Here is a 16,156-nt window from a genome sequence, read left to right as displayed (position 1 = left end):
CCAGAAGAAAACTTTATAAATGTTGGCTTCTGTTTTTGGAGAAAGCACCTAATAACAGCTGTCATACTCACTTACATTTATCAAAAGGTAAGGCACAAATAAGGTATGGGGGTATCAGACCTTATACTTTCATTAAACAAGCCACATTAATTTACTAAGAAATTTTAATTATGCATATTGTGGTATTAAGTTACACTGAGGTAGTAATACCAAGGAAGCCCTTGATAGACTTCATTCAAGCTATTGATGGAGTATGCATTTTCTACTTTATTCTGTGCTGGTCCAACAAACACATAATCTGTATGACTTAGCATATTCAGGAATATAACCTCTACAAACCCAGGAGCCATAAACCCACAGAATTTAGAGAGAAGCAGCAACCAGAGCACAGCTCAGGGGAATCTAGTCCCAGATAATATGTTTTCATGAAATGTCCTCAGTTAATGCCTCATGTGGGTGTGACAGTGATCCATTCAGACCAGAGTCTGGGTCAAGCTGCTCCCTGTTCACAAGAGGTCAGCAGCTCTACTATCCACTCATTTGTGGCTTTTTTATTTTTTAATTAATCTACAGAAATAAGTGTGAAATAGAACTAATATGTCAATGATAGCAGTTTCTCTGGAGAATGAGATCTTTGTATTTCATTTTAAAGAATAAACCAATATAACTATTTACTATTATTAGCTTTACAAAACTTTTAAAATCAATGAATTTGGCTATTCTCAGTCTCAATATTACATAAGAAGAAGAGCTGGGCTTTCAAAATGATCTGAATAAGCTAGCTTTTCTTCATGCATCTCATGTTAGGAGAAAATTAATAGAAGATTATTTATTAATGTTTTAAACTCCCAATCGTTTATCTACAAAGTTATTTGTCTTTTAAAACGAGGAGACACATAACCAGTATTTATATATACATAGAATATGTGGACTTTCATCAAACATATTATCATTTTCAAAGAAAAACTCATAAGCTAGTTTATGCTAGAGCTACTGAATTCCATAGTCATGTGATCTTGTGCTAATAACCAAATCTTCATGGACATGAAATTTCTTTATATATAATTTTCTCTACCTAGAATCCAATAAGAAGAGGATGGGGAAAGTTTTTTCATAATTTGAATCTACATGCACTTTTTCAAATTGAGGAAAGAATTTTCTTTTATATATTATTATAAAAGAATTAACTGTGTGTATAAAAAAGTATATTAAGAAGCAGTGAGACTTAAAATTGTCTGGGAAAATAACAAAAGGAGTGAAAATGGATTTTAATAGCTTTGAGAGTTAATCATATTCCTCTCAGAACAGGAAATTTTATCAATTTTATTTTATAGACTCTTTTGGATTCCTTTCATAATGGTTGTGAATCAGATCATCATCTCTTTAATATTAAATGTTTCCAAAACTTAATCTAGGACAACTTTTAAATGTCAAACTGATCACCTACAATGATGGTTTTTCATTTATGGGACTTATTATGGATTTGTAATAAAAATAACAGTAACAGAAGTATGGTGTAGTCATAAGCACATGTGAGTGCATTAACACGAACATCGCTGACAGGTAGTCGTTAAATTAATTACCGAACTTTCCCAATACTGTGAAGTACTATAGCAAGGGGGGAAAAAAGAAATCAACCCAAATACCATAGGACGTGTTGCTTGGTAGGCCAGAAACAGATATAACAGAAAATTCTAGGAAAAGAAAACCCATTCAAAGTAAAATAAATAATGTAGGTCTTGACATGATATAGCCACTCTTGTTTCTAATTTATGTGATTGTTTCTTTGGCAGACAAGCTTGGTTATTCAAGAATCTACTGTTTGTTTTCTTTTTCCCTTACTGAGCAACAGTGGGGTCAGGTGAGAAAAGCAATTAATTAACAAATCTACAGCAGTGCTACAAAAACCAGCCCCCCCCCCCCAGGAGCTTTTCTACATGTACAGAGCAGCACAGCGTTCTAGCTTTACTCATACCCAGGTCTTTAGTTTGGCCTCCTGACTTTTCTGCCCTCCCAACCATGCTGCTGAGATTTCCCTGCGTCCTAATCAGCGGGATGCATATTACCACTCCATGCGGCGCTGATGAAAGAGAGGACACAGGCGATGAGCCTCGGACACACAGTCCAGGTTAGGAGTCCACCCAGGGACTGACAGAGACCACCACTCAGTCGCTCCTGTGATGCACAGAGGGAATCAGTCTCTCAGAGCCAGTGGAGTACATGACTCCCGGGACAGCACAAGGAAATGAGGGGGTCACCAATAAGAACACACGCTGGCAGCCTCAGGCTCAATTACTGAAGTTAAGGTCAAGAGGACAACGGTGTCTTTAAAATGACACACAAACCGAACATGGAGGAAATTCTGTCATGAGCCCTCCCAGCCTCACTGTATTATTTAAAAATGTGTATGTAGAATAGTTTATTACAACAGAACATCATCCATAAGGGCCAGCACCTGCCCATCTCTGTTCCTGAGCATCGCCTGGCCCCAGCACAGTGGTGGATGCAAGGTAAGGGCTCACCAGGCATTTGGGGGATAAATGCATGGACTGTGCTGGCCAGGAAGAGGGCTGCTGAACAGTCACTGCTTCAAGTCATAACTACCAAACGAGTAAGGGACGGGTAGGGCAGAGCTCCCTGAGGAGCATCTGGACCTCACTGACCATGTAGGATCTGTAAGGTGAGGCTGGGTGCACACCAGGCCTAGAGGGTCTGTGTGCGTGAACCTCAGCAGGGGAGGGGATGGAAGGAAATCAACATTCACTGAGTGCCTACGGTGAGTCAACATCAAGCAATGATTTTACGTGTTCATATATGTGTAAATATGTACGGGTACACAAATATATATATATTTTAATTACTAGGGCTCACAAGGGAGATATGTGATAAATATTAAGATTAGGATTACCTTTGCAAAAAAAAGAAAATCGAACCTTTTTTCCCCCCACGAATTAAGTATAATAGAATTAGGTTCTCAATGCAGGATTCAGCTAGATAATCACAAAGAGGTTGGGCATTTTCTTCTTACTGCTTTCTAAAGGGACTTGATACATTTTCAGAATCTTCATTCTAGAGCACCCTCTGCTGGGAAAAGTGCCTCAAAATGCTTGATTTCTTTTTTTTTTTCAAATGCTCTATAATTCACTTTAAAATAAAGAGGGCTTTCTTTCTTTTTTGTGTGTGTCCAATAGCACCTTCCAAAACATGACAATTTCTATCCTCCCACAATCCTGCCCTCCAACTGAAGCCTCACAGTCTATAGTCAATAATAAATAACATCACTGTCCCTTCAAGCCAAATGCTAGATATCTGCTGCACATTACCCCCAGGGGCACGAGGGAGCTGCTGTTCCTGTGACTCCAGCAGCACGCGGGTGCTGGGAGGGACTGAGGGTGGGAGGCCCTTGGCTGGCAGGTGAGGACACTGATGAACACTGCCTGCATTTCCAGGATGGAACGACCTGCGGATGCAGCTTCCCCTGGGCTACGAGGCACCAGGAAGGAAGCTGGCCTCCAGTCATCTTAAAGGTCCCAGCTGAAAAAGGAATTGGGTTGAGGGGAGCGGCAGAGAGGTTTGAATCTAAAGGGAATCCTGCTGGGAGCAGAAGCTTTGGGAGGGCAATGCAAAAGGTCAGCCAGAGAATTTATAACCCACATCGGGGAACATTCAAGTACAGAGGTTCCCAGAATTGAAGGGAATCTCACCACCTACAAAAGGATGCCATAGAGAGCTGGTGCCTAGACACACTTCATGACTTTGAGCAGCCAAGAGTCAAACAGCTCCCGATGAGCAAAAAGTCTATTCCCCTTCTCCAACCCCTCCTCCCTGCATGGCCACTGGCGAACCTAAACCACTAAGAATGACCCATGGGAGGTAACAGAAGATCTTGTCATTGCTCAGAATGGCCCCACCTATAAAACTTAAATTCCAATGTTCCAGTCTGATCATCCTCCTAAGTTTCCTCCTGCCCCTTCATATTCCCTCCCTCCTGTTCCCCACCTCCAATCCCCAAGCAACCAATGATCTGCTTTGTGCCATTAGAGACTAGTTTGCATTTTCTAGAGAGCGTTATATAAATGGAATCAAACACTATGTACTCTTTCTTTTCTGGCTTCTTTCACTGAGCATAATTATTTCGAGATTTGTCCACATTGTTGGGTATATCAATAGTTCACTCTTTTTTATTGCTGAGTAGTATTCCATCATAGGGATGTACCACAATTTGTTCATTCATGCACTTATTAATGGATATTTGGGTTGTGTCCAGTTTGGGGCTATCATGAACAAGGCTGCTATGACTATTCATGTCCAGGTCTTTGTATGGTAAAAAAAAAAAAAAGCTAAGGGGAGGATTGAATAGTCCCTACCCCACCTGCCAGTCCCCCATGTGCTCACCAAACTTGAGCTGGGGAGAGGGAAGAAGCATGTAGATTGGAGAGTCAATATTTTGTTTTGGACTGCAATGGACCTTTAGTAACAGTTCTAATGCCCAAAAGCATCCAGCAAGCTATGGATTCTGCCAGGTGGAAGGCAGTTGTCCTGGGGAGAGATGCTGTCAGAGGCAACAATGGAAAAACTAAAGCTGCTTCCGGATGGTAACTTCCAGACCGCTCAAGGCCAGAAAGACCTGTCCAGGCAGGAAGGCAGAGGAAGTATCTGTGAAGGAAGATGAGTCATGAGGAGATAGCATCTATGATACAGGGGAAGCCCTAAGTGAACTTGGATTGCAAAAGCCAAAGGGAAGCAGGACGGCAGCTTGCCAGAGAAACCCACACACATCCACACGCCCAGCCAGCCATTCGCCCACCCGCCCCTCCAACCACACCCACAAAACCCAACACCCATGTCCTACGGCTCTCACATGCAGCAGCTACGTTCTCATCCAGGAAGCCTGCTTCAGGGTCCATGAGATGCTGTGATAAATCCCCCATCCATAGACTTTCAGAGCTGAAAAAGCCCTGGAGGAAAGGAAGGAAACAGACCTAGAGAGATGAAGTGACCTGCCCAAGGCCACACAAGATAGGATCAGAAAAAAATCTGATTTCTGCCCCAGTCCACCCATCACTCTAACACCGGCTCTCCATTCAGAGACATTGTTAGATCTATTAACAAAATACTAGGTGCCAAATGACGATTCTAAAAGCAACTATTTGAAAAAGAAATGCAACAACTGCAGCACATGCATTTGGTGCCTGGTTATGAAGAGGACTACCGCTGGTCTCTAAGGTACGGGTCACCAAATAAAGGCTGTTAAGAAACTGTTTGCTTCCTTTCCAGTGAATGTCCTGAGTGCTTATCTGTGCACCAGTCCTGGGTGCTTCTGGTCTAGCCAGTCACCTGTGCACCAGCTGCTTGGACTCCCCTGGGCTTTATCATACTTCCTTGGCAGGTACAAGAAACTCTCACATCAAGATATTTTTCATAATCAAGATTTCTCTGACCTGGAACTGAACCATCAATTCAGGATGGGCCTGAGGCTTCTGAAGGCTTCATACCTGTGAACTATATAGTACTTGTATTGAAGTGACAAAGAGTGCTCCTCTATGCAGCAAGAAGGTCCTCTCAGCTCAGAAAGACCACACATAGCAGGGTGAAGAAGGAAGGGGACACTCACCCAGTCAGCAGGACCTGCCCAACCAACCCTGGCAACTGGTGAGGTGACATCTGTCTAGCAAGACCCTCCAAGCAGCTGGAAGACAACTTAAGGGAAATCTATACCCAGTTTGTGTTTACTGAGCCCACTAGTTTTCTTAAAGTCTTCCTCTGCATAATTTGCTCATTAGGGCCTTGATCCAATATAAAGTTCCTTAGGACTCACCATATATGTCCCTTTAGTTTTTTTTACAACTTCATTTATTACTTCTGTGCAGTACGGATGCATCTCTTCATTTATTGTCAATCTTTAAATGGTGACTCCTACTGTTTTTGCATGACTTCTTTCCTTTTGACCAGGCAGGCCAAGTGCATGGTGGTTAAGATACAGGCTGTGGGGTCTAACATCCCCAGCAGGCAGTTCCTGCCACGGACCTGCAAGTTAACCACCCCAGGAGGTATTTTATTTTGTCCATACAGTGGAATGATCATCATCTCTCAAGGTTGTGGTAAAAATTATATTAGACAAGTTACATAGACTTGTACATAGACAAGTTACATAGACTATTGAGTGAACGGTAGAAGGATCACCTGAACTATTTAAATTTGCTTTTCTTTTCAGTTGCCTAGCTAGTAGAATTGAATATACACATGTTAAACGCATATAGGCCTCCACTGTATTTTAAAAAACTGGCTGCTCATAGCAGCATTATTTACAATAATGTTGTGGAAACACCCCAAGTGTCCATAGATGGATGAATGGATAAACAAAACGTGGTATATACACACAATGGAATATTATTCAGTTTTTTTAAAACTGAATAATAAGGAAATTCTGACACATGGATGAACCTTGCAGACGTTACGTTAAGTGAAACAGTCAGTCACAAAAGGACAAATACTATATGATGACATTTATAGGAGGTACCTAGAGCAGGCAAATGCATAGAGACAGAAAGTAGAATGGTGGTTACCAGGGACTGGGTGAGTGGGGGATGGAGAGTTATTGCTTAATGGGTACAGAGTTTCAGTTTTGCAATATGAAAAAAGTTCTAGAGATGGATGGTGGTGATGATTTCACAATAATGTGAATGAACTTAATGCCACCAAACTCGACACTTAAAAAAATGATTAAACTGGTAAATTTTACGTTATACATATTTTACCACAATTTTTAAAAAAGAACAAAAACCTAGCTGCTTCAACCAAATGCTAATAGAGTTGAGCAACTAGAGTTGTATATCTTTTCTACTGTTAAGCTTGTTTCTTTTAGACCAGTATGCTAAAATATATCGATATTCTGACATTTATTTTCAGTATTCATTTTATTGTATCGATCAAATAATTTGACCTTAATTAAAATAGATCTGCTGCAATGAAATTATTAGCTTTGAAGCATAAAAATTCCACCAGGAGAGCATGTTTTGATTTTATGAAGAGTCTAGAGGGAACAAAATTTACTATTAAAATATATTTTATGTTTTCCAGATCAAAACCTCTCCCCCAAAACAGTTAAGAGAAACACATGACCTAACATTTAAAAATTTTTTGGTAGCATATTTATCTCCCTAAGTGTTTCATTCAGATGAAGGTAAAAATGTATATTATTTTATAAATAAATATCTATTATCCTTAGTAAGCAGAAGGCTTAGGTGTGAGGAGAAACTGGGCTAAGAAGAAAACTTAGTAGAAACAATCTACAAATAGTCAGAAAGCCATTAAAAACAAATATGTGGGAAATATGACAATAGTAACTACACAAGAAAAGCCTGTAGGGTGGGGAGTTAGGCAGAAAAGAAAAAGCGTGAACAAAGGGCAGATTTAGGTAATAAAATAAAAGTCCTATAAATTCATTTTTCACACACTGCATTCAAGTCTGGCAAATTTTTTCTATAAAGAGCCAGAGAGTAAATATTTTCAGGTTTGTGGGCCATGTGGCCTTCTGTGGCAACTACACAACTCTGCCACTGCGACTGCAGTTTGAAAGCAGCCACAGATAATATGTAAACAAATGGCAAGGCTGTGTTCCAGTAAAACTTTATTTACAAAAACTGGCAGCAGGCCAGATTTGGCTTGAGGGCAGTAGTTTTCCAACCTCTAGTCTAGAGAAAAATAAATAAAAGGAGAATTTGGAATGAGGTATGTCAACGCATGGGCTAAAAATACCGTGGATTCCTATTCTACCCTTCAATGAACTTTCTTACCAAAGTTTTAATTGTCTCTCAGAGAAGAGGTAAATGGCTTGATAAACTAAAAAGTTTCTAATCGATTCCTCATCCTCATTAAAAATGGGATGATAGCCCACCCATATTAAAACACTCAGAATGCTCTTCTTTAAAAAAAATTTCTTAGTACTCAGAAGTGAGCTAACAAGAAACGTCCAATTCTTACTCCAGGTATCTCTAAGTTTTTTCACAGTTGATTCTCAAGATACAGAACAAAATCTGGGCCAGTAACTTCAAAACACATCACTTCCATAGAGGATGGTTATCGTCAAGATCCCCAAGGAATGTATGAACTATCTATAAGATGGGAAAATGTCTAAAAGGTACTTATTTTAATGTAAAAACAAGTGAAAAATCTACATGAAGAGCACAGTTGTGTAAAAAAGGAAAACACACATTCTCTCTCTTCTCCCACATTCACACCTGCATAAAGAAGGAAAATTTTTGGAAGGATATTCTTCTCACCTCTGAGAAGTAGGATTCTGAGTTTCAAAATATTCATGTCCTACTTTACGTTATTCTGTACTTTTACATTTCTCTTTTTACCATAAGCATGTATAACTTTTAGTATTAAGATTTTTATGTTGAGATTGCAGTTAAAAGGTTTATCACCTTCATTATTGAGTCAATTTGAATACCAATATTTTTAACAAAAGAATATTCAAAAGACTTCTATCACCCATAAAGATCGTTGCATAGTGAGAATATTTATATATACAATCCATGAGACACGGTCTTTAGGGGTAAAGTTTCATGGTAGTACAATACCTCAGCTCCACCCATCCACTTTGGCTCATCAGGAAACTCAGCACACAAAACATCTTCTGACTGATCAGTCCCCAGGACATGGTAGCAGAGCTTTTGGTGGAGATTGGTGGATGTCTCTGTGCCTGAAGAAGTTAAAATCGTATACTGAAGTGCATTTGGCAATTTCAAGAAAATCTATTCCACCATATTGTACAATGCTAGAAACATTTAAAAAGTTAAGTATCTGGTTGCAGAATACAAGGTCAATATACAAACGTTAATTGCTTTCCTGTATACCAGCAATGAACAAGGGGAAACTGAAACTAAAAGCACAATGCCATTTACATTAGCACCCCTCAAAATGGAATACTTAGGTATACATCTAGCAAAATATGTACAAGATCTATATGAGGAAAACTAAAAACTCTGAGGAAAGAAATCAAAGAAGAACTAAACAAATGGAGAGATATTCCAAGTTCATGGATAGGAAGAGTCAATATTGTCAAAATGCCAGTTGTTCTCCAACTCAATGTATAGATTCAATAAAATCCCAATCAAAATCCCAGCAAGTTATTTTATGGATATTGACAAACTGGTTCTGAAGTTTATGTGAAATGAAAAAAAAAAAAAAACCCAGAATAGCCAACACAACATTGAAGGAAGAGAACAAAGCTGGAAGACTGACACCACCTGACTTCAAGACCTACTATAAGTAATCAAGACAGTGTGGTATTGGCAAAAGAATAGGCAAATAGATCAATGGAACAGAGCAGAGGGCTCAGAAATAGACCCACATAAATATAGTCAACTGATCTTTGACAGAGGAGCAAAGGTAATAAAATGGAGAAAAGATAGTCTTTTCAGCAAATGGTGCTGGAACAACTGGCCATCCACATGCAAAACAATTGAGACAGAGCTTACACACCTCACAAAAATTAACTCAAAATGGATCACAGACCTAAATGTAAATGCAAAACTATAAAACTCCTAGGAGATAACACAGAAGAAAATCTAGATGACTTTGGGTTTGGCAATGACTTTTTAGATATAAAACCAAAGGCATGATCCATGAAAGAAGAATTGATAAACTGGACTTCATTAAAGTTAAAACCTTCTGCCACAAGACTGGGACAAACCACAAAAAGACAACCCACAGACTGGGAGAAGATATTTGCAAAAGACATATCTGATAAAGGACTGTTATCCAAAATGTACAAAAAACTCTTAAAACTCAACAATAAGAAAACAAACAACCCAATTAAAAAATGTGCCAAAGACCTTAACAGATACCACATCAAAGAAGATGTATGGACGGCAAATAAACATATGAAAAGATGCTCCACATCACATGTCATCAAGGAAATGCAAATTAAAACAATGGGATACCACGACACACCTATCAGAATGGCCAAAATCCAGAATACTGACAACACCAAATGCTACTGAGGATGTGGAGCAACAGGAACTCTCATTCATTGCTGGTGGAAATGCAAAATGGTCAGCCACTTTGGAAGACAGCTTGGTGGTTTCCTATAAAATGAAACATATTCTTACTACATGATCTAGCAATCATACTCCCTGGTATTTACCCAAAGGAGTTGAAAACTTATGTCCACACAAAAACCTGCACATGGATATTTATAGCAGCTTTATTTATAGTTGCCAAAACTTGGAAGCAACCAAGATGTCCTGCAGTAGGTGAATGGATAAACAAACTGTGCTACATCCAGACAATGGGAAATTATCCAGTGCTAAAAAGAAATGAGCTATCAAGCCATGAAAAGACATGGAGGAAACTTAAATGCATATTACTAGTGAAAGAAGCCAATCTGAGAAGGCTATATACTGAATGATTCCAACTATATGACATTCTGGAAAAGGCAAAACTATGGAGATGATATAACATATCAGCGGTTGCCAGGGGCTAGTGGGGAGGGAGGATAAAAGGCAGAACATAGAGGATCATTAGAGCAGTGAAACTACTCTGAATGATACTACAATGGTGGGTACATATCATTATACATTTGTCCAAATCCATGGAATGTACAACACCAAGAGTGAACTCTAATGTAAACTATAGTTTTTGGGTGATTATGATGTGTCAATGTAGGCTCATCAGTTGTACCACTCTGATAGGAGATATCAAATTAGGGGAGGCTACACATGTGCAGGGGAAGGGGGTGTATGGGAAATCTCTGTACCTTCTGTTCAATTTTGCTGTGAACCTAAAACTGCGCTAAAAGAAAAAGTCTATTAAAAAAAAAAAGTTAAGTATCAGGTGGGTGTCACCTGGAGGTAATTCATACATATTTGCTGATTTTGGAGGCTGCTATGAGATAGAACTACTTTTTTTCATTATAAAAATGTACCAAGCTTTCAGGACAATGAAGAAAAAGAGTAAGATAATACCATAATATAAAAAAAGCTTTAGGGTACTTGGTGATTTTCCGTGGGTTTTCCAGGAACACTGGTAAGAAACTTAGCTTCATTCATAAGTCCCTCCCTCGCATAGGCTGTTGAGGTCCTCTCAACAAAAAGGCAGCAAAATACAGCTGGGGGAAGATGTTGGCTTTCTTAAATCAATTACAATTACTAATCATTACCACTTTTGCCACTGAAAGCTAAGGATAAATAATAACTTTCATGTTTTTCACAAGTTAACACTGTTCTCTAACAAGAAATAGCCAGTTACATACTTTTTTGGTCTCCCAGAACTTGGAAATAACCAACATTTTCTAACTCGGGGGCACTCTTAACACAGGCAGCTAATTCAGTGTACAGAGCACAGAGGTCTTTCTTTAGTCAACATCCTTGAATAAAGAGCCTACTCTTAGCTTCTCTTGCAGCTCATTGGTGAATTAAGAAGAAGGTACTGTAGTAGTCTAATCAAAAGGCAGCAAAAGCTAAAAATAGCCAAAAGAGATGAAAAGCATTGTAGCCTTATTCCCAATTCAACTGCGGGGGCAGTCAGAAAAGAAAGAAAGCATCTCTAAAGATGACAAAGATACAGCAAGTCATGAAAAGGGGACAGTATGTGCAGTAGAAAGCACTGGAGTAGCTGTGCTTCTTGCCAGCCCCAGGCCCTGCAGCAAGGAACTCAGACTTTGCACCCCAGCTCCAGATCTCCAACAAAGGGATCATAAAACCCACCTGTAGAGACCAACCAAGATAACACGAAAATGCTAGAAGCCACGTGGAAATATGGGGTGGCATAAAGAAGAAGATGATGTAGACAGCTTTGTACCAGCAGGGTATAAGGTGCAGGGCCCTTCCTGTCTGGGAAGATGAGGAGTGAAGGCAGAAAGAAAGAGGGACCACTTGAACACAATAGGATCTTTGTGCAATTGAAGGGGAGAAGAACAAAGGCGTGTCCTGGAAATTAACAAGGAGAAAAATCTCAAGATCAGTGCAACCAACAGGTGATCTGCAACTTCTCATCAGGGGAAGAGAGATGATTACTGCAATAGGAAAATTTTAAAATCAGTCAACATCATTAAATAATTTGGTTTTATGAAGAAAATCCATCTTCTCCATGATCCTCTTGCGAGATGTAACACATCTGTGAAGGACTAATGGCAATAATGGCCACAATTTTTCACAGTTCCCTGTATCTGTTTCCCCAGCCCTTGAACAGGGGCTGGCCCCATGACTTGCTTTAGCCAACAGAATGTAACAAAGTGATGTTATGACAGCAGCAAGTCTAGGCATCAAAGAGGTTGTGCCTTTTGGCTCTCCCCCTTGGAATCCTGCTGAGCTGCCATGCAAACAAGCCCAGGAAAGCCTGCTAGAGGATGAGAGACTACATGGAGCAGAGCCGAGGCCCCAGACACATGAAGGAGTCAAGCCAAGATCAGCCAGCTAACCCGCAGCTGACCACAGATACATGATAGAACTCAGCTGTGTAAACCCAGAAGCACTGCTTGGCCAGCCCATAGACTCACAAGCAAAAATAAATGGTCATTATTCTAAGCCACTAAGTTTTGGGGTGATCTGTTACACAACAAAGCTAAATGACACAACGTCCTTTGAGGAATCTTGCCTCTACACCAAGCAATCTCTATTAGGGTTTAGCTTCTCTTTTCAAGTCATGTGAAGTCACACTTCTATTCCATGAAAAAGATGCTTGCATCTGAAGTCTTAACTTACCATCACTTTTTCCATCCTGTTGGGGGTATGAGTTGTAGAACATTCCCTTCCCATCATGGGTCCAGGCCATACAGCTGAACTTGACTCTTTCAAGCACATCTGGAAGCTCTTTGGCACCATCGACCTTCATGAACTTGATCGTCACCCAGTCTGAGCCACTGGCACTCAGACCATAGGCAAAATATTCACCATCTTCACTGAATGCATAGCCTATGGGACATGGGAGAAATCATCAAACAGTGAACACGGAGACACAACTCCTTGCCTTGCCCACTGCCCTCTTTGCTGTCTGACCAAGCTCTCTGTCAAACATGAGGCAGAATGCAGCAAATGAAGGAGAAGGAAATATAGTGAGGAAATCGGGGGTCTGAGCCCAGGTCTTACAGGAATTTGCCTGATGACCTTGGACAAGTGTCCAAACCTCTCCAGGTCTTAGTTTCCTCATCTGTAAAATGAAGTACAGTCATGCGCCGCATAACAACATTTTGGTCAACGACAGACCACATATACGATGGTCCCATGAGATTAGTACAATATAGCTTAGGTGTATAGTAGGCTATACTACCTAGGTTTGTGCAACTACACTCTATGATGTTCGCACAATGATGAAATTACCCAACGACACATTTCTCAGAATGTATCCCCATTGTTACACGATGCATGACTGTACTGGATTATATGACCACTAGGATGCTTCCATTTTTAAATTTCTATAACTCAACAGGCAGTTCACTTGAAAGCAGAGCTCCTCTGGGACTTTTGGCATATTTTATTTATACTCTAAAGGGAATGAGGGGAAAAAGGAATAAGGAAACTGCATATAGAGTAATGACAATTATGATGCATTCTATGTAACAGAACTAAACTGGGGCCATTAGGTAATTTTTGGAATGAATGCCAAACTATTTGAAATCATTCTTTACAACCTCATTTTCTGATCGGTGCTAGCACTCAGGGATTAACACCCACACCATCTGACTACCACGAGCCCAGGTAAATAAAGGCAGAGGGTTTGCAGTGAAGGACGACACCATGCACGTTCCAAAAATGACATGAAAAAGAAAGAAAAGCCACAGTCTAGGGACTGTTCCGCCGTGTCCAATTCTTCAGGGTCATGACAGAACACTGAATCACTATGGAATGTTTCCTGACAAATATTTACATGTTTATATATGGACTTTTATAATTATGAAGTATATATAGCATTTAATATGAGACACTGACACATGAGATTTCCTCACATGATGGAAGTTTGCTAAACTTTACTGGGGGTTGAAAATTATTCTAAGAAACCCAACTATTTTCAGAGGTTTTCTACTATTTTACATGGAATCTCTATTAATGGGAAATATGTTTAAGATTTCACAAAGCCTACTTATTAATCGCTTATAATTTCTATAGGGTATCCAGGCTCAGATGTATGTAAATGCAGAAAAGAGTCTAGAAGGTGATGGGGAGAAAATATTCACTTTTTACTCTATATAACACTGTACTATTTGGATTATTTATATATAATTAGAAAATTTTCAGGAAAAATTTAAATAAAACATTTTGATTTAAAATATATGTTTCAAAAATCATATACTACAAACGAATCTGAATGTTTACCCATACTCTATCTTCCCTATAATATCATTCTCAGAAAACTCAAAGATTGAGGCCTGGTCCCACGTCTAATTTACTTTTTCATCCATCAGGGCCTGTACATGGCAAGCATTCCATAAAACAGTTACTGGAATGTACTCCGAGAGCAAGAGATGAGACCCTATCACCATGAAGTCCTTCGGGATGAGCTGCAAGACAGACCTTTGTGAAAACGAAATGAATTCTTATACAGGGCACATTACTGCACAGAACCACTGTATTAAATTCAGTTACAACTCTAAGCTTAAATTTTAATCATGGAAGAATACTCTTACAAGCTGGCACCTTATTTTCAATACTGATTACTTTTAATACTAATTAGACAAAGGATCATCATTTACATACACAGCCTATTTGGGGAGAGGAGGAGGGGAACCACTAAATGACTGAATGCCTTTATGAAAGGGTCTTTGCACACACAGATCTGTTGGAACAGGGCTCTTTAATTCTGGCCTAATCGATTACAGGACTTCAGTGTTCCAATTGCTCAGTTTTGCAGGGCTGAACATACATCTGTGCTTTTTCCATAAAACAGAAGAAGCTACACGGGAAATGCTGAGCCAGCTTCACTAAAAACAGCTAGGATGCTAACAAGAGATGATTCTCAGAGTGTACAATTATTAAACCATAGAATAAGAGAATAGCCTACTTCCTTACCCTAGAACTAGTGCTTATGGTACAAACCTGGGATAATCTTTATGGCCTGTAGAGGAGGTTATCTTAGGAGCAGAGTTATTTAGGATACACACAACAACTGCAGGCAAATTTATCTATTCAGTTTTTAAACTTGAAGCTTCAGGGGACAGGGTACCAAGTTGTCTCATTTCTACAAGATTGTGTTTTATACTTTTTTGTGTGTGTGTGTGTGAGGAAGGTCAGCCCTGAGCTAACATCTGATGCCAATCCTCCTCTTTTTGCTGAGGAAGACTGGCCCTGAGCTAACATCCGTGCCCATCCTCCTCCACTTTATATGGGACGCCGCCACAGCATGGCCTGACAAGCGGTGCGTCGGTGCGCGCCCGGGATCCAAACCCGGGCCGCCAGCAGCGGAGCACGTGCACTTAACTGCTACGCCATGGGGCCGCCCCCGTGTTTTATACTTTTAATTCTAAGAGACTAACAATTAACCAAATTTTAAAACTCTATCACTTTTTTCCCCCAAGGAAACAGATCTCATAAATATTCCTTCCTGTTTTATATTTATAGTTGGAACATTCTTTGTACTGGTTAAATTACTTATAGAAGAGGATTAATTTTTTTCCAACCACAGATAGATCTCAGGGATGTTATAGAAAATGCTGATGATACTTTAAGATCCCAAAAGCTCTAGAAGCTAAATTGGGTCCAGTGTGAATTATTCCCCAGTTCTGCTTCATGCCATCAGAAGAACATGTGACTACTCATGTGTTCTAAAGATACTGTGCAAAAATTAGCTTTCCTGATACTGAGTGTGCATCTGTTCTACAATATGGTCCACATTCTGTCTGGTATTTCAGAGATGAGGCGACTGCACCAATGTCAGAGCTGCAAGTGGGAGCCCTGGGACTTCCATGGGCCTGGCCGCGAAGCACTCACCTCGGAGCGCCACCGTGCCATCATCGGAGAGTATGTTGGGGTCGAGGAACACCCTGGCTTCACTCTCTAAGGAATCCTGTACATATAATACTCGTTGGTTCTGCAAACCTGTATTGTAAAAATAGAAATACCTGGGGAACAGAGATGGCCTTTATTTAGCTGTGGAGTTTTTTATTTGTGGAGTAAAACCAAATGCATATAAGCAGAAAGAAAAAGAAAAACCACCA

General features: G+C 39.8%; 1 protein-coding gene across 1 annotated transcript in view; it reads right to left on the bottom strand.

Moving 5' to 3' along the window:
- The window catches only part of PREP (prolyl endopeptidase), a 116,726-nt gene that overhangs the window by 74,048 nt on the left and 26,522 nt on the right, over nt 1–16,156 (bottom strand). Inside the window, exons 4-6 of the mRNA XM_058566549.1 lie at nt 15,930–16,060; nt 12,711–12,920; nt 8,586–8,707 (exon numbers count right to left, since the gene is read on the bottom strand). Of these exons, the coding sequence (XP_058422532.1) occupies nt 8,586–8,707; nt 12,711–12,920; nt 15,930–16,060 (463 nt within the window). The remainder of the gene's footprint in view (nt 1–8,585; nt 8,708–12,710; nt 12,921–15,929; nt 16,061–16,156) is intronic.

The sequence above is a fragment of the Diceros bicornis genome, chromosome 23 (assembly GCF_020826845.1).
Source record: "Diceros bicornis minor isolate mBicDic1 chromosome 23, mDicBic1.mat.cur, whole genome shotgun sequence".
Taxonomy (NCBI): Eukaryota; Metazoa; Chordata; class Mammalia; order Perissodactyla; family Rhinocerotidae; genus Diceros; species Diceros bicornis.
The sequence above is the reverse complement of the archived record's forward strand: the minus strand, read 5'-3'. Positions and strand labels throughout refer to the sequence as shown.